The sequence below is a fragment of the Oryx dammah genome, unplaced genomic scaffold, assembly GCF_014754425.2.
Source record: "Oryx dammah isolate SB20612 unplaced genomic scaffold, SCBI_Odam_1.1 HiC_scaffold_26, whole genome shotgun sequence".
In the NCBI taxonomy this organism is placed as follows: Eukaryota; Metazoa; Chordata; class Mammalia; order Artiodactyla; family Bovidae; genus Oryx; species Oryx dammah.
This window is the reverse complement of record NW_024070210.1, coordinates 41,613,081-41,632,529: the sequence shown is the minus strand read 5'-3', so window position 1 is coordinate 41,632,529 and position 19,449 is coordinate 41,613,081. Positions and strand designations below refer to the sequence as shown.

Here is a 19,449-nt window from a genome sequence, read left to right as displayed (position 1 = left end):
TGTGTGTGTGTGTGTGTGTGTGTGTGTGTGTGTGTGTGTGTGTGTGTCACTCCGTCGTGTCCAACTCTTTAGTGACCCCATAGACTGGAGTGGGTTGCCATTTCGGGTTGCCATTTCCTTCTCCATAATCATCCTGGCTAGGTTTATAGTGGTGATTACTGAATGAATGTTTGTTACTGTTCTTGCAAGTGCTAAGTCGCTTCTGACTTTTTGCAGCCCTATGGACTGCAGCCCACCAGTCTCCTCTGTCCATGGGATTCTCCAGGGAAGGATACTGGAGTGGGTTACCGTGCCCTCCTTCAAGGGATCTTCCCCACCCAGGGATTGAACCTGTGTCTTTTACATCTCTTGCATTGGCAGTCAGGTTATAGTATGATTAGTGAATAAATGTTTATTACTATTGTTATTCTTGCCTTAACAGATAGCTGTTTTAATGCCCTAGAAATTTACTTCTTTTGGAGAGGGGTAGAGAAAAGTCTTAGCTACAAGGTATCTTACAGAATCTATTTGTCACAGTTCAGACAGATGATGTCATATTATAAGGAACCTTAGAACATGGTTTAGCAAATTAAAATTTAACATTTCTGTTTTCTAAAAAGATTTTTTAATTGACATGAATACTTTGAAAAAGTAGTAGATTAATAGGGCTTCCCTAGTGGCTCAGACAGTAAAGAATCTGCCTGCAATGCAGGAGACCTGGGTTCGATCCCTGGATCTGGAAGATCCCCTGGAGAAGGAAATAGCAACCCACTCCAGTATTCTTGCCTGAAAAATCCCATGGACTGAGAGACTAATACTTAATACAGCACAGGGCAAAAAAAATAGCTTCAGGGTTTTGTGTGTTAAGACATTGATGTCATCCATTGTGCATATAAGGAGCTTGCAGAATATAGGTTATTTTATTCTAAGACTGTTGTCTCTGTCACTTACAGCTTGATAAAATGTTGGGGATCTTTAAGAATAGATTTACAAACAATATAATTTTTGTGGTCTGGGCCAGTGTTCTTTCTGCTGTACACACATTGGGACTGAATGTAGTCTTCACAGTAACAAAATTGATTATACATTTGAGGCCTTTGAAAGAAACATAACAGTCCAGTGTTTAGAACTAAGCACTTTCACTGCCGCGGGCCCAGGTTTGATCCATGGTCTTCCCTCATAGCTCAGTTGGTAAAGAATCTGCCGGTATTATCGGAGACCCGGGTTTGATTCCTGGGTTGGGAAGATCCCCTGGAGAAGGAATAGACTACCCACTCCAGTATTCTGCCCTGGAGAATTCCATGAACTGCATGGGGTTGCAAAGACTAAGCGACTTTCACTTTCTGGGGAATTAAGATCCTGCAACCCATGCAGTGCTGCCCCACCCCACCTCCAAAAGGGCATGTTTAATTGTAAATAATTGGAAGCACCCCCCAAGTTATCAATAGTAGGAGAATACTATTAATACTCACTAGGTAGTAATTGTTGAAATATATCCATGTGATGGAAAGTATGTCAGCATTTCAAATCATGCTTCTAAAGAATATTCAGTGATATGAAAAGAAAAACTCGGTAAATTAGTCAGGACTTATGCGTGTAGGGAAGGAGAGGACAGGAATACATGTCAAATCAACTTGAACTGTAAAGAACATATATTGGCTCACATCACCAAGAAGTGTAAATGTAACAGGAGTCACGACTCAGATAACGATGCTGGGTCTTTTTCTGCCTTTGTCTCTCTTCCTGAGCTGCCTTCCTCACTGTATTGGCTTAATTGCCTTCATTATATTATCTTATAATATAATGTGTTATCTTCCTAGTATTATAACCCCAAAGGCAAAAGGGTCTTCCTTGCTAACTCTAGCAATGACAGCCTAGGGAGAACTTCTATGGATTCACCTTAGCTCTGGGCCTTCTGTGAACCACTGACTCGCTGTAGAGAGAGAGGATAGATTGCTTGCCCTCTGTAGGAGAGGAGCACTGTGTTTGGAAATCCTCATCTAAGAGAGGAAGGATCAGTCACCATTGCTGTGCACACAGAGAACACATGTCCACTATAGATATGTAATCCATATTACAATGTTATTGGGTGGCAGTAAAATTTATTTGTTTTGCTGGGTGGGAAAAATATAGAGTAAAAAGGTCTGGAAAATACGAAAAGTGTCAGGAAAATTAAAATGTTTATTTCTTGCAAACTTTTCAGAGGGAGTCTGTATTTTATTGCTGAGAAGAGAGAGGGTGGTGTTTAGGGTACAAATGATGAACAAAATCTTACTTTGATTTTGAGGGGCCAGACAGTGATTTTGTCATCGCTTAAAATTTTTTAGAATTCTTAAGAACCTGAGGCATCTAGCATTTTAAAATAGGTAATACATGCACATGGTTCAAAAACATGAAATGTTAAAATAAAATTCCCTTTCCATTTTTGTTCCTCAATTGCCCAGTTCCCATTCCTTCCCATAGGTAATCAAATACAGATTTTTATCCTCCCGTCCCCTTTTTAAACCAGAATTAACATATTAAATATATTGTGCTACACTTCGTTTTTTATTTTAAAGATTATTCCATAGACATATGTCAAAAGATTACTTATTTCTTTTTTATAGCTTCATTGACTATGTGGATGTACCATAAGTTTATTTACTCAGTTCTCTGTTGATGAGGATTTGACCTGTTTTCTTTTGCTATTTTAAATGGTATGTGGCTTTTTTTTTTTTTTTAATTTCAGCAATAGCCAGGTTTTCTCTATTCTGTAGGTGTCAAAAATTCCAGAGATAGCTCTTTTGTGCTAAGAATAAGGTAAATTAAGATTCTTCACCCCTAATATAAATCTGTAAAGTGTGACTATCCAACAGAGTAAATTTGTGCTTGTGTATTATACCCCAGAAAGGAACGCATGACCCTCAGCAAGAATTAGAGACTTCCTGTTGCGTTTCACCCTCATAACTGACAGGCTGCTGCTACTGCTAAGTCACTTCAGTCGTGTCCAACTCTATGCAGCCCCACAGACAGCAGCCCACCAGGCTCCCCCGTCCCTGGGATTCTCCAGGCAAGAACACTGGAGCGGGTTGCCATTTTCTTCTCCAATGCATGAAACTGAAAAGTGAAAGTGAAGTCGCTCAGTCGTGTCCGACTCTTAGTGACCCCGTGGAGTGCAGCCTGCCAGGCTCCTCTGTCCATGGGATTTTCCAGGCAAGAGTACTGGAGTGGGGTGCCTAGAGGAACTGAAACGTCAAGTGTGAGTGACTTACATAAATTTACATGACAAATTAGTGGGCGTGTCAAAACTAGAGCCCACGCCTAATGACTTTAATGATGTCTTGTTGGAAAATTTAATTCGAAAACTGGAAGTTTAGGACAAATAAAAAAATGTTCTAATGTATAGCAAAGATTAGGATCCATTACCTTGAGTGAAATTTTTTTTTTTTTTTAAGTTTGGTTAATTTTATTAATGGCTAAACCACAAATGGCCACCTTGGGTTAAATTTAGTCCTTAAGGATACTGAGACTTCACCTTTGGCACTGGATGTGCAGCATCTATTGTCTAAACATGATCAAGGCTTGCGAAGCATTGTTAATGGTGAGTCTTCTATTTCCTTGAGCACGTTTCTTAAGACCTCTGTTGACAAGAGACACAAGAATAAGTACATGAACTAGGAAATTGACCCTTTTTGACTCCAACATAGAGTCAAAATTGCCCCTTCCTGTGTTGTGTTATTTTGAAACATTCACTAACTTTTCATTTCAATTAAGCAAACACTTCCTGAGCATTTTGTGATATGCTAGGTTCTGGGGATACCAAGATCAGTAAAAGAAAGTTCCAGCTTTTGAGAAGCTCATGGTGGGGCAGGGGAGGTGGGGGGAGGCGGGAGGTGGGAACAACTTGCATACAAACCTGTTCCTCAGAGATACGCCTGTCATGTAGAAGCGTGACTATGGAGAAAATTTATTTTGCTAAGAAGACTTAGAGAAAGAATCACAAGATGAGCCTTGAGGAATACAGCATTTCCAGGAGTGTTAGGGCTGGACATCATCACAGGAGAAAAGTGGGAAGCTTGTTGGGAGGGGCAGTGGTTTAGAATTCAGGGCAGAGAGACCAGTTTATGCCAAAGCAGAGATTTTAAAGAGCATATGTTTGGGGGAAAGAAGAATAAATTTGGTTGGTGTAGATGGTTAAGAGATTGCTTTGGATAGATGTCAGGACATGAGTTATATAGGTTGGAGCTAACGTGCACTTTAATGGATTTTTTTAAAAGCCCTTTTAACACTGTGCAGGTGCTTGCTTTTTTATGTATTGCTTGAATTCTTTGATTTTTGATTAAAACATTCTTAAAATTTCAGTTTTCTCTTTTAAAAGCATTTCACTTATACTTTTATAGTTATTGTATCTTCATCTGACATAAGAGAATTCAGTTTAGCAATATTTAATATTTTCCTATATTCCCTATTTTGACTAATGTCACTGTGTGTAACCAAATCGGCTGTAGTCATTAAGGATAACTTTTTCCCCTTTCTTGTGCCCATGTGATGTGTCCTTTTATTTTACATCCTTAACATCACATATACTTATTCTGGTCTACTACTTGGAATCAGGCCTTCGTCGTCTACTGGCTAAACAGTTGTAAGAGTATCCAGTGGGCTACTTCCTTACTACCAGAATGCTCTTCCTAAAATACAGATCTAGTTATTTCTCTATAAAATCTTTCAGTGGGTTCCCATTTGATATAAACTCTGCTAGACCTGTATAGTTCTATTCCCCTGTCTGATACTAGTTTATCTCTCATCAGCTCTACATGCATCCTGTGCTTCAGCCCAATCAGACTACTGGTAGCTCTTCTAAATATGCAATGCTGTTTGACGCGTCCATGCTTTTGCATATTTATTTTGTTTTGGTGCTTTTTTTCATCCCTTTTTGCATTCCTACTTTTAGACCTGGTTGAGGTAACTTTTCCTTCTAACTCATTCAAGAGTAGTTAATTACTCCTGATAAACCACTGGACCTAGTATGTGTCTCTGTTACTGCTTCTGTTGTATTATATTGGTGTTTCATTTGCATATCTGTCTCAGACCATGAATAGCTTAAGGAGAAAGACTTCATTTTCATTTGTTGAGCACATTTAATTACTGGTTTATACTAAAGATCATTATTGAGTGTAAACACTATATGCTTACATGCTCAGTCACTTCAGTCATCGACTCTCTGCGACCCCATGGACCATTGGCCCACCAGGCTCCTCCATCCATGGGATTCTCCAGGCAAGAATACTGGAGTTGGTTGCCATTTCCTTCTCCAGTAAACAATAGACATAAATAATATATAATAGATACTCTATACAACAGAATTATTCTAAAGACTTCTCAAAATATCTTCGGTTTAAAAATCATGCCAGTGTGGTAACTAAATAGCTTGCTGTAGTTCAGTTCGTATTGAGGTTATGTGATTTACTGGGCTGCAGATGACAGGTTAGTGGTGTCACGGAGGCTGCAACATGGTGTTGCATATCATAACGTAATTATAAGAAGCAAATCAGTAATGTATCAGTTGTGCCAATTCTCATGTATTTATCCATTCCAGCAACAACACTTAAGAATTGAATTGCAGTTGTGCAAAAAATAGTATACATTTCACTTCTTAATCCATATAATGTGAAAAACCAAAAGAACGTATTCACAAAATGTTGAAGGCGGGATTAAGTCTTATCTCAATCGTAGTGATTCAGGGGAGTTCCTATAGAGTTTAGAAATAGCATTAATCTGGAGCCAGGTGGTGCCAGAAGTTGCAGGTAGTCAGTCTTGAACTACAAGAGGCCTTCAGACATAGTAGGAAATCTAAAGATTACTTTCTCCAACTTTTGTGATAATCAGTTCAGTAATTGAAGTTAACCTTCTGGCAACTCCATGTGTACCTCGCAGCTTTCTACTTACCTCTTAGGTCCTGGGCCATTTTTATTTTTTCCCCTAATCTGTTGGCTAAGAAACTATATTTTACTTCTAAGTTCAGGAGTGCGTTCTGAAGATTTAGGTTGCAGAAAAGTGATTCTCTGGTTCTAGCTATTCCCGTATATTATTGAACAGTTACTAGAGAAGAACTGATTTCCAAAGGTGTAGAGTACGTGAGTAGGTTTTTTAGCTAGGATTATTTACTCCACATCTTCCCTGCAGAGGCAGATGACGCTTAAGCTGTAATGATATGCAGTGTTTAACGAGGTGAAGAGAGGTAGAAGGAAAAAGAAGTGGCATGTTCAAGGCAGAATCAGTAAGCACTTTTATGTTCCAGCAGCATGACTGCTCTTAGCTGTTCAGTGCCTCATGTTACAGTTTCATATCTGCTCTCCCTCTGTTCCCCTTTCTCTTTTTTGTCTGGCATGCAAATTCCCATTTGGCTTTCAAAGCCTGGCTCAGAGGCCATCACTGTCACAACGTGATTTGATGTGTCCACTTGGCTTGTTCATTATTTATTAATTGCTTTTTAAATCAGTTTTATTATAGCCAAACCTGAATTACAGGGTGAAGAAGTGAATGAATGATGATGAACTTTACTCACTACTCAGAATTTGACCTTATCTGTAAGAGAAATGTTCCAGAGAATTTCATATATGGAGCAAAACTGATCTTAAATTTGTTAGACTGAGTGCTGGTGCTTCCCAGAAAGTATCCTTGAGGAAATAATTACCCTCCAGAGGGCGCACATTACAAAGCCATGGTGGTCAAATAAAACTGATGCTATGCTAACATCAGACATCTCCTTCCATCTGCTGCTCATAGGAAAAATTCATCTTGTGTTTACATATTTTTGAGCTTTCTAACACTACACTCATATACCTTTTTTCTTTCATGTGCCTTATGAGACAATACAGAATTTTTCATAAATTGTGCCCCCCAAAATTTAAGTGTATTTGGATTTAGAAATCACTATAATACTATTCTTATCTTTTTTGTGTTTGCTTTCAGGCACAGTTCTGAATTTCACATAAACTTGCCCTTTGTAATGACTTACAGCTAAAGGAAATCTTCTCTCTACCTAAAATCATAGTTTTATTAACACTAATTTATGTATATTTTATAATCCTCATCATTAAGTGAATATCCTGAAACTACTTTAAACTCTTATTTCTACTTCTCCACAAAATGATGTTACTTCAATTTTTTTTCTGCATTATTGTTTCATAACCAGGAACTGAATTTATGTAATGAAAAGTCACATAAAACTATATAATATAAATTAATTTTGTTTTACTTATTTTGATGTTACAAGACTAGCTAAAGTATAGTAATATAACTAAACAGCTATGAGTAATGTGAAATACACATAAAGCAAATATTTTTATTAACATATAGCTTTACTTAGCAATAGATTACTCTGCTTTATATAGCTTACCATCCTAGGTAGTTAGGCCATGTTAGAATAATAAAAGTTAGACTTAGGAAGTAGTGAAAACTAGATTATGAAACTAAAGAAAAAATAACTAACATTTAATAATTAATACTACTACTAATAAGTATTTACAGTTTGCTTTTGTGTTGATTCTGTATCTTTCAGTACAAGCCTATTTCTGAATCTGTGTAACCATCCCTTACTTGAAGAAAATGTCTTGGTGTCACTCATTCCAGGGAACCCTTTGCTGATGTCTTTGTATCAGTTCAGTTACTCAGTCGTGTTCAAATCTTTGAGACCCCATGGACTGTAGCATGCTAGGCCTCCCTGTCCATCACCAACTCTAGAGTTTACTCAAACTCATGTCCATTGAGTTGGTGAGGCCATCCAACCACCTCATCCTCTGTTGTCCCCCTCTCTTCCCGCCTTCAATCTTTCCCAGCATCAAGGTATTTTCCAATGAGTGAGTTCTTTGCGTCAGATGGCCAAAGTATTGGAGTTTCAGCTTCAACATCAGTCCTTCCAATGAATATTCAGGACTGGTTTCCTTTAGGATGGACTGGTTGGATCTCCTTGCAGTCCACAGGACTCTCAAGAGTCTTCTCCAGCACCACAGTTCAAGGGTATCAATTCTTTGGCGCTCAGCTTTCTTTAATAGTCCAACTCTCACATCCATACATGACTACTGGAAAAACCATAGCTTTGACTAGATGGACCTTTGTTCAAAAGTAATGTTTCTGCTTTTTAATGTGTTGTCTAGGTTGGTCATAACTTTTCTTCCAAGGAGTAAGTGTCTTTTACTTTCATGGCTGCAGTCACCATCTGCAATGATTTTGGAGTCCAAGGAATGAAGTCTGTCACTGTTTCCTCTGTTTCCCCATCTATTTGCCATCAAATGATGGGACCAGATGCCATGATCATAGTCTTTGTATAGGCTCAGTGTTTTCTAATACTTTGCCTTCAGTCAGAACATGTTTTCTGTTTATGTCTTTCAGCCACAAATTTAATGCCTTTTCCACCTTCTCTGAGTACCTTTCACACACCTTAGCCATAACTTTTCCAGCAGTAGAACTAGCACAAATTTCTTTTTCCTTCAGTTTCACAGGTAGAAGACTTGTTATTACCATGGATCTTATCAACCTCAGCATACATTTTTTCTTACTGAGAACTTTTACTTTTTCAATTAAAAGAAGCACATTAGGGCCTTTCTTTGGCATATCTGAATTTCTAGCATCACTGTTTTTGAACTTTGGGGCCATTATTAAGTACAATAAAGGTGACTTGAACACAAGCACTGTGATACCACAAGAGTGGATCTGATAACTGAGCTTGCTGTTTAGTGACTCACAGGTGGGATATGCCAGACAAAGGGATGATTCGAGTTCGAGGTGGGATGGAGGGGGTTGTGGGGGGGAGGAGATTTTATCAAGATTTGTTTGTGCTACTCAGAATGACTTGCAGTTTAAAACGTATTGATTGATTGTTTCTGGAATTTCCCAGTTTCCAGACCTCAAGTGATACTCAACTGAAACCACAGAAAATGAAACCATGGATAAGGGGGACTACTGTATTCTGCTAACCACTTGATTTTGGCTTTTCCCCTTGTTATTTCAGTAATGGTTAATGTCAGTGGAATTTCTACCATGTATTTAAATTGTGGTGGATTTTTTTCATATAAATATGTAGTTTTTCTCTTAACAGTATTCACATTTTAGCAATGTGTGGGTTTCTTTTCTTTTTTGTTTCTTTCATTTTAATATCTCTTTCTAACACACAGGAATACTCTGAAGATAGTAACTCTGAGCCAAATGTGGATTTGGAAAATCAGTACTATAATTCCAAAGCGTTAAAAGAGGATGACCCAAAAGCAGCATTAAGCAGTTTCCAAAAGGTTCATATTTTTTCTGGTTGATTCTGTGTTTTGTGTTTTTCTAAATAATGTCTTAAATCAAGTAAATTGCAAATGATTTTATCTCAGAAGTATGTTTGGATATTTCGTGATAATCCTGTAAAAGAAGTTTGCATTATGCAATATAAGCAAATATTTCAAAGGGGCTATCCTTTTTTTTTTTTCAATCAAGTTGCCTTTAGAACAGGACCATTGTCCCGAAAAACTTGTACAGTTCTGGCAGAAAGAGAAGCAATGAGTGTGCTGCTCAGTAATTATCCCTGCAATCGTGTTCCTTTGTCTTTTGGTGCCAAAGCACATAGGTGTGGTTTCATTATAAAATAATGTGATTTCTTTCCTACTGATAAACTTTTGGGTTATTCTTAACCAGTGAAGTAACAAGTACTTCTGGGACTGTATAATAATCAAGAAGTAGTTCTTATTTAATCTTTTGATGAAGAAACTTCAAAATAAGCTCACTTGTCCTTTCATAAGCATTTAAGACTGGTTTCTTTTCTTAAACCTTTTAAAAATGGCTTTGAAAAATAGGGTTATTAGGGCACTGTTTTTCATGCATATGATGTAAAATGAATTTACAACTTACATATTGGGTGTTACTAGAAAATAACAATATTAAATTATACTAAATTCATTTTAAAGGTTTTGGAACTTGAAGGTGAAAAAGGAGAATGGGGATTTAAAGCACTGAAACAAATGATTAAGATTAACTTCAAGTTGGTAAGATTTATTTTGAGAGGAATTAAACTGACAATGAAATTCTATACTTAAAAACCTCATGGCAACAAAATGTCATATCTGCTTTCCTGAAATAATTCTGTTGATATGTTTATATATTTAGCCTAATTTTCATTTGTGACTATAGTTTTACTAAGTTTTAAAAATTCTACATGGGGGTCCTTCCTGGTGGTCCAGTGGTTAAGACTTCTACTTCCAATGCAGGGTCTGCGAGTTCAATGGGGGAAATAAGATCCCCATGCCTCAGAGCCCAAAAAAACAAACAAACAAACAGAAGCAATATTGTAACAAATTCAGTAAAGACTTAAAATGGTCCACATCAACAAAATCTTTTAAAAATTCTGCATAGTGTACAAGGTTTTCTATAAATTAACTCATATGCTCTGAGGAAAGATAGACCCTCTGCCAAAATATTTAATGCTGGAAATTTTACTAATAGTCCTTCATTTCCTCAGGTCTTTCATGTTTCCTGGAATAACTACAGTTATGCAAATAGTCCTGCAAAGAATAGCAGCTGTAGCTACACGCACTATTTAGTAGGGCCGTAGGTGGGAGGATTTTCCCCCTTTTAGAAGTGGGGAGGACTTTTCTTGAGAGGGATGAGTACCTGGGCTTGAAGGAATTTTTTTCCTTTCGCATTTTACTATTAAGAGCTTACCAATAATAGGGAGAGAAGAAATGCATAACTATGTTAGAGAGCTTCCTGATGAAGGAGTAAATTTTCAGGGAAGAATATTTTAAAAGTTGGTCTTACTTATTTTTTTGGTCTATGAATATTTTAGTAGTTTTTATGATTTAAATAAATATGTTTATTGTGCCGTGAGGAACAATATCTGAAATTTGGAAAATCTATAAATTCTACTTTTTCAAAGGCTAACATCATAAATTTAATTCATTTACTGAGTAATCTAGTAATTTCAAATTTAAGCTAAAATGTTTGTAGTGTTTCTGTCATATATAGTTCCTCTTATTGAAAAACTTGTTTTTTAATTAGGTAATAATAGGTATTTCTATAATCTTAATCATATGTACATATCTCAGTAAGTAAATATGTACCTAGTAATGCATTTTTCTTCCCTCACAGACAAACTTTCCAGAAATGATGAACAGATATAAACAACTATTGACCTATATTCGGAGTGCTGTCACAAGAAATTATTCTGAAAAATCCATTAATTCTATTCTTGATTATATCTCTACTTCTAAGCAGGTTAGAGTCTGTTTTTGGCTCTTGGTATTTATCAGTATGTTTATACTTAAGAGCTTTGTTTTTTGTTTTTAAGTCCTAGAAGTTCTATTTAATCAGTTATGCTAGTTTTAATTTTAGTATGCTTTTAAAATAATGTATGCTATTTTCTTGGCAACAGGATAGTATGTAGTATTAAAAGGGAATAACCCAAGCTTTATCTCTTCAAATAATGTCTTCAGATACTAACATAATCTGCACACAGGTTTTGCAGGCTTATAGTAGACTCCCATGCAGTTTCGAATAAACATCATCAGCACTTCAGCTAGCCTTCTTGAACTGTTAATAACCTAACAGTGAGTCATAGGTTCTTTGTGTAGATTTGATTAGATAGAGATCATGGGGAGGAGAATCTGTATTCATTGCAATGAGTAGTTGGCATTACTCATTAGGTAATCAATAAATGCTTCTACAAAGGATAGGTGGATGATGAAAAAAGGGGCTAATGGTGATACTACAGTGGGCATGAATGATAATGCTTTCATTATTTTAGTTTTTGATTATTAAGAAAAGCAATGATGATTTTAGTTTATTGCTAAAATAATTTCAGTTGGATTATTTGTTCATATTCTTCTAAGCAACATAGTCCTAAGTTTCAGTTTTACTATGCCATGATATTTGAGCACAAGAAGTATTTTCTGTATCACTTAGTATTTCTCAGAACATTTGATACTTTTCATACTCAAAAAATGTTCACCTCAGAACCAGTCTTTCATTCTGTCTTTTCTACTAAATGTCATTTTTATTTCTTGAAGTTTATTGTTTTTATATCTAAAATATATGTAATGGAAATAGAGGAACATAAAATTATGTTTAGAACATTAACACTTCATGGCACTAATTCGGGGCTTCCCAATATATTGGGGCTTTTCTTAAGTGGAAAAATGTTTCCTGAGTTTTTACAAACATGTCACATCATATTTTTTGTACGTTATTTTTAAATATTACGTCAGATGGTGGGGGGCAGAACTAAGTAATTTTCAGCAAGATTGTATGTTGCTTCATGCTGTAAACTTTTTGTCTTTTGAAAGTAAGTATAGATATTAGTTGGGCAGCACTTACTGACTGTGTAATCGACAGTCATGAATAAATAGGCAGCCTTTTCTGAAAGTATCAAACTTACCTGTTGCCATGGCCCTCTTACCCCCTGATCCTGTTAAATATGTAGAAATCGGGTATTCACACAAAGGTAGAGCCAAAAGTGGGAGGAGGGGACAGAGGAACTTATCATAATGCAAAACAAATGGCAATTTCCATTAAAAAAGTCATATTCAGACTGTGAACTGATGGTGTTAGACAAAGCTAAAATTTTGCTTAAGTTTTCCCTCCCCTCAACTCCAGCAGTTTATCAGTAACTTAAAAATTTGTAGTCCAGTTAATTGATTAGTCACATTTATAGAAGAATTTTTGAGGAAAGAGGCTTATTCTTTGCTTCTTCAGCAGCTTACTTAGTGTTTGCTTCATGCTGCTGCTGCTGCTAAGTCACTTCAGTCGTGTCCGACTCTGTGCGACCCCATAGACGTCAGCCCACCAGGCTCCCCCATCCCTGGGATTCTCCAGGCAAGAGTACAGGAGTGGGTTGCCGTTGCCTTCTCTGGTTTGTCACATAGTAGTTCCCAAATAAGAGTTGAGTGCATAAGATACATACCATTCATAATAAACAGGGGGGTCTCAAAGGGTTGGACACTACGGAGCAACTGAGCACGCACACAATTCTTGTGCTTGCCATTTCCTTTGCTAACATAAAATGAGTTATTAGATTTGGAAGGACAAACCTATACTGTTAGAGCATTAGACATTTTCTGGGTTTTATTTTAAATGCATAAAAACACATGTTGGCATTTTTTGTAAATTTAGTCTATACTTTTGCTAAGGTTTTGTTAATTTTGTGGACTGTCACAGACATTCAGTAAGATACAGCTAGTGTATCTTATGTATAATTAAAGTTCAAAGATGCACTTTTGGTTTGCTCAAATTAACTTTATTAACAGGTACAAATTTGCTGTTTACAATTATAGAATTCTGATTTTTTATGTCAGATGGATTTACTGCAGGAATTCTATGAAACAACACTGGAAGCTTTGAAAGATGCTAAGAATGACAGACTGTGGTTTAAGACAAACACAAAGGTAACAGTAATAATTACTTTTTTTTTCTTTTGAAGAGTGGGTGGGCATCCTTGATAAACTCTAAAGATGTACCTTCTCCTGTTGAAATCTTTTAATTCTAATAAGTTTATTTTTTTACAGCTGGGGAAATTATATTTAGAACGAGAGGAATATGGAAAACTTCAAAAAATTTTACGCCAGTTACATCAGTCCTGCCAGGTAGCTTTTCTTTTATTTTTTTATCTTACTATTTCTTCATAAGAAAAAATATATTGGAAACATTGCTTAGGGATATTTTCAAGCATCATCACAAAAATAAAATTTGGAAAATAAGTTACCAGAAAGCTAATTTTTTTCTGACTATTACATTACTTCCTGTGTTAATCATAATTTCAGTCCTTACTTTTGAAGAATGAGGCATAGGTATCGAAAAACAGACCAGTCATTAATATTAAGAATAATAAGCATTTCATATTTAGTTATACACCCTATAAAATCAGAAAGGATGTTGTAGACATACATTTTAAAGATATTTTATACTGTAGTTTTCGTGTATGAATCCTCTGTAACAACACTGTCCTGTAGAACTTCATGTGATGTTAGAAGCATTCTGTATCTGTGCTTTCCAGCATGGTCCATATCCACTACAAAATCTTTTGAACATTATCATTTTTCATACTATGTACTATTAATTTATATATTTTATTTCTGTGAATGAGGAAAAGGTTGATCAGAAAAGTGTTCTAAATCATCTTCACATATTTTCATTTAATAATGTTACCTTTTTTGGTTTTTATAAGCATGAAAATGTTTTATGTTTCATAATAGTTTCAGTTTATAAGGCAAATCAGTCATTTATAGATTGTTTTTTATCTACACGTTCTTAAGGAGGGCTTAGTCTGATGCATAAATAGCTGTGTATTCAGTTCCATGTGAAATGAAAATTGTAGAGAAGGCATTTCTAACTGAACAAAAGTCTTTCGGTATATACATAAGGAATATGAAAAAAAACCCTCTGAAGAAGTTTTTGCTTGGTTTATTTTGCAGCATAAGGGAAATGCTATCTGGATTGTAAATTGGATTAAAGCATAGGAGAAATGCATGATAATCTGAACATACAGATTGTCTTACATATCATATTTATTAGTCCGGTTGTGTTTTGTTAGTGGATAACTAAAGGAAAGTCTTAAGTTAGAAGACCCAATAAATAATAAATTTTGACTTTGTGTATGTCAGTGCTTGATATTTATGATTATCTGACTGTCAACCATATTCTGTTTTTCACAGCTTGTGTTTGTGGGCTGTTGATCATCTTTCAAAGACAAACTCAAATGTCATCACCTTTGTTATTCCTTTGACATCCCCCAAGAGAATTAATCTTCTCTTCCATCCTTGGTACTTCATTGGTGCTTCAGCTAAAATTATTATCATTTATAACTTATCTGTTGGCATACTGGTCTTCTGTATTGTGAACTTTTTGAGACCAGGACATTGGCTTATTTAACTTCATATTTCCCCAAGGTAGACCAAGCACCTGGCTAGGAAGGCACTTGGTTGAAGGCACAAAGTGCTTTTGCTTGAATCAGTGCATCTAAAGTGGTTGTGAGGATTTGGGGAAAACTATAAATAATCTCCTGGATAAAACAAAACATTGCAGCTTTTGTACATTAAAAAAAAAAAAAACTCCTTATCAAATAACTGTAAAGTACAAAGGCCATGTGGGTTCCTTTTTGGCCATTGAAGGTCATATTCTTAGTAATCTAGGTGCCAGTTGAAATTTGTAATTCATTTTCCCACAGAATTATTATCATAAATGTAAGGTTCTCAGGCTAGCTCAGAAATCACTCTGTTGACTCTGAATTCTGTCTTCACTGAATTTTCATTATTTGTTTTCCTAGACTGATGATGGAGAAGATGACCTGAAAAAAGGCACACAGTTATTAGAAATATATGCTTTGGAAATTCAGATGTACACAGCACAGAAAAATAACAAAAAACTTAAAGCACTCTATGAACAGTCACTTCACATCAAGTCTGCCATCCCTCATCCATTGATCATGGGAGTCATCAGAGGCAAGTTTGGTTTGCAAAGGTTGGGCAGTGTTATGGGAAGATAATCAAGATGTCTTTGGATTTTGACTGATTAACTCTGAAGGTTGTTTCTATTTTAGTGAAAATAAATGGCAAAGTAGTAAAGACAAATGAAATGATCTAGTCTTAGTAAGGAATTAGGATGAATTTTTGTCTTTTTGAAATTTATATCAGTAAATTATTAATAGAAAATTCACCATCAGAAGTTCTATTCTTGAATTGTATATAAAATTACCTTGTTTTAGTGATTTTTTTTACTGAAATATTATTGATTTACAGTGTGTTAATTTCTGCTGTATAACAAAGTGACTCAGTTATACATATATATATATACATATTTTTTATAGTCTTTCCAATTATGGTTGATCACAGAATATTGTATATAGTTCCCTGTGCTATACAATAAGACCTTGTTGTTTATTCTGTACGTAATAGTATGCATCTATTAATCCCAGACTCCTCCCCGCTACTCCTCCTTGGCAACCACATGTCTGTTCTCTATGTCAATGAGTCTGTTTTGTAGATAGGTTCATTTGTGGCTTTATTTTATATAAGTGATATCATACGGTATTTGTCTTTCTCTTTCTGGCTTACTTTGCTGAGTATGATAAACTCTAGTTGCATCCATGTTGCAGCAAATGGCATTATTTTGTTATTTTTTAATGGCTAATATTCCATTGTATATATGTATCACATCTTTATCCATTCATGTGTCAGTGTACATTTAGGTTGTTTCCATGTTTTGGCTGTTGTGAATAGTGCTGCTGTCAACATAGGGGTCATATATCTTTTTGAATTATAGTTTTGCCCAGATACATGCCCAGGAGTGGTATTGCTGGATCATATATAGGAATTCTGTTTTCAGTTTTCTGAGGAACCTCCATACTATTCTCCATAGTGATTGTACCAAGTTAAATTAATTGTAATAACTTACATTACATTCAAATAACATATTATTTTTACAACTAAAATAGTGTAGGAGGGTTCTCTCTTCTCCACACCTACAATATTTGTTATTTGTAGACTTTTTAATGATGGCCATTCTGACTAGTATGAGTTTGGTACTTCATTGTAGTTTTGTTTCAAGAATTTCTTATTATTCTTATTTATCTTTATTTATGATTTTTTGTTTCTCTGGGTCTTTGTTGCTGTGCCTGTGCTTTCTCTAGTTGCAGCAAGTGGAGGGCTACTCTTCATTGTGGTGCGTGGGCTTCTCTTATTGCAGAGCACAGGCTCTGGGCACACGGTCTTAAGTAGTGGCAGCATGTGGGCTCCACGGTTGGACCTTACAGGCTCTAGAGCTCCGGCTCTAGTAGTGGTAGCATGGGCTTAGTTTCTCTGCAGCATGTGGAATCTTCCCAGACCAGGGATCATACCCATGTCCCCTGCATTGGCAGGCAGATTCCTACCCACTTGGAGCACCAGGGAAGTCCACCTCATTGTAATTTTGATAAAATTACTTTCTATTTCAACTGAGAATAAAGATTTGCAAATGCTTGTTTGGCTGATGTTTAATGAAGAGCTTAGTTTTTAGAATTCAGTATGTGCCCTTTGTCCACTTCAGGAGCTAGTACTCTTCAGGTTATAGAACTAAAAGACTAGAAGCTACTGACATAGGTTTCATTTGATTTTTATGAAGTGGCCAATCTTATTATTATGGAACTGAAAATGTCCTCTTTTCTCCTGTTTTATTCTTTACAGAATGTGGTGGTAAAATGCACTTGAGAGAAGGTGAATTTGAAAAGGCACACACTGATTTTTTTGAAGCCTTTAAGAATTACGATGAATCGGGAAGTCCAAGACGAACCACTTGCTTAAAATATTTAGTCTTAGCAAATATGCTAATGAAATCGGGAATAAATCCATTTGACTCACAGGAGGTATGTTTGTGCTCTAATTGTTCATTTCTGTCAGCTGTCTCTTGTGAAAATAAATGTTATTCTTTCTTTGTACATATACATAATTAATCCTTTTTTTTTTCCTAACCAGGCCAAACCTTACAAAAATGATCCAGAAATTCTAGCAATGACGAATTTAGTAAGGTAAGATTTAGTATTTCAGTCAAGATAAATTACCTTAAAGCAGTGAATAAAGAAGAGAGCAGAGAGAATTTTTCAGAATTCAGTTAATACTCAATGTATTATTTTGACTTGAAGTATACAAAAGTTTGTAAAATTTTTGAACTCATTGATTATACTGTTTCTATTAGTCACAAGATTTTGTAAGTATTTACTGCTTTTTTTCTTCATTATCTTTGTGTGTGTATACACATACTGTTTCTCAGTAGAAAGCTATAGAGGTTTTAAAACAATTTCACAGTGTTACAGTTTCTACCTGCCTTAATCCAAAATGAAATTATGAATTGGTCTACATAAGTGAAGAATTTTCAGTGAGACAGTTTGCTTACTTGTATATTTGCTTAATTGACAAGATAAATCGCTTCAAATAAATTTGCCTCAGCTAATTTTCTAATGTAAGGAGCAGCAGAAGGGTCATACTGGTAGGAAACCTAAGGAATTATTGTTGCCTTCTGTGGAGAAAGATATGACTAATGATGGCTAATACTGAAAAACCTGCCATCGTCAATTAATATTTAAAAAAAGGAAAAAAAAAACAAGCAAAAGCCTAGAAAAGAAGACATTTTTGTAAAAGAAATCAATGAGCAAGAAAAACGTTTCTTTGGACCAGGAATAAATGTAGCCTATGATTTATTGTGCTTTCTTTGTAGAAAACTAGGAGAGAGACTTACTGGGTTTCAAGTCCATTGTTCTAGACTATACAGCTGACTTTACTAAGACAGGGAGAGTGTAGTTAGGGGTGTGAGGCAGGGTTGAGTTTTTTTGTTTGTTTTCAGATATATATAGGTAATTTAGATGACCAGACATTCTCTTAATAGTCTTTTTTTTTTTTTTTTTTAAGAAAGTACTGTTCGGTGATAAAAGTCACCTAAATGTAAATTTTATATACTTATAGCCTATTTCATTATATTGTTTAAGCTCAAAAGACAATTTCTTTGTCTTTATATCAAACAGTTTATTTACATTTGGCCACATTAAGAGATTATTTGGTTAGAGATTAATTTCATAATTCTTCAAAAAAATTAGGTTAAATTTCTAAGCAACAGTTTAACTTGAAAACTCTAAGAAATATTGCAGGAAAGTATTTCCCTGGACATTAGTATTTTGTTCAGATTAAATTGGTTAAATGGATTAAAGTACTGATTTGTCAGACCTTACCTCAGTGTACTTGAGATAAGCCTTTGTATTGGAACTCTAAAACTTATTTTAATGATAAATTTTAAAGGAAGTAGCCTGTGGTGTCCCACATTTTGTATAAGGTTCTTTTTTAAGCCACTTAAACAGTGGAAGAATGTGTCTTTTGTGTGTGCAAGTGCTTTCACTATTTGAATATCTCCTTCTGTAGTATATTACAGTAATATATTTGGGGTAGGTAAGAAAAGTAATGCTTCCTAATTTTATCTTCCTAGTCAGTTGCCAGCAGACTAGAGGAAAATAATTCCTGTTGAAGCAGTTGAATCACCTGCCCTTAACATGAAGTTACATTGCGACCCAACAGATGGAAGCACAGCAGAGGGCGTGCAGAGTGGCTGATGATATGTGTTACATATAAAGCAGACAGTGGTGCCATTTCCAGAAGGTTGGCTTCTTCCTTCTCAGCACCTTTAGCAGTCCCCATAGTGCCTCAGGGAGAAGGCAATGGCACCCTACTCCAGGACTCTTGCCTGGAAAATCCCATGGACGGAGGAGCCTGGTGGGCTGCAGTCCATGGGGTCACTAAGAGTTGGACACGACTGAGCGACTTCACTTTCACTTTTCACTTTCATGCATTGGAGAAGGAAATGGCAACGCACTCCAGTGTTCTTGCCTGGAGAATCCCAGGGATGGGGGAGCCTGGTGGGCTGCCGTCTGTGGGGTCGCAGAGAGTCGGACATGACTAAAGCGACTTAGCAGCAACAGCATAGTGCCTCAGAGAGTAGATAGTAGAT

The 19,449-nt window shown here is 35.9% G+C and overlaps 1 protein-coding gene across 2 annotated transcripts in view; it reads left to right on the top strand.

Moving 5' to 3' along the window:
- The window catches only part of COPS2 (COP9 signalosome subunit 2), a 28,113-nt gene that overhangs the window by 2,949 nt on the left and 5,715 nt on the right, over positions 1 to 19,449 (top strand). The window contains exons 2-9 of one of the 2 annotated variants that reach the window (XM_040226477.1): positions 9,132 to 9,245; positions 9,903 to 9,980; positions 11,083 to 11,208; positions 13,263 to 13,373; positions 13,494 to 13,571; positions 15,251 to 15,425; positions 17,145 to 17,323; positions 17,433 to 17,485. In XM_040226477.1, coding sequence (XP_040082411.1) covers positions 9,132 to 9,245; positions 9,903 to 9,980; positions 11,083 to 11,208; positions 13,263 to 13,373; positions 13,494 to 13,571; positions 15,251 to 15,425; positions 17,145 to 17,323; positions 17,433 to 17,485 — 914 coding nt within the window. The remainder of the gene's footprint in view (positions 1 to 9,131; positions 9,246 to 9,902; positions 9,981 to 11,082; positions 11,209 to 13,262; positions 13,374 to 13,493; positions 13,572 to 15,250; positions 15,426 to 17,144; positions 17,324 to 17,432; positions 17,486 to 19,449) is intronic. The other variant, XM_040226478.1, reaches the window with a different exon arrangement.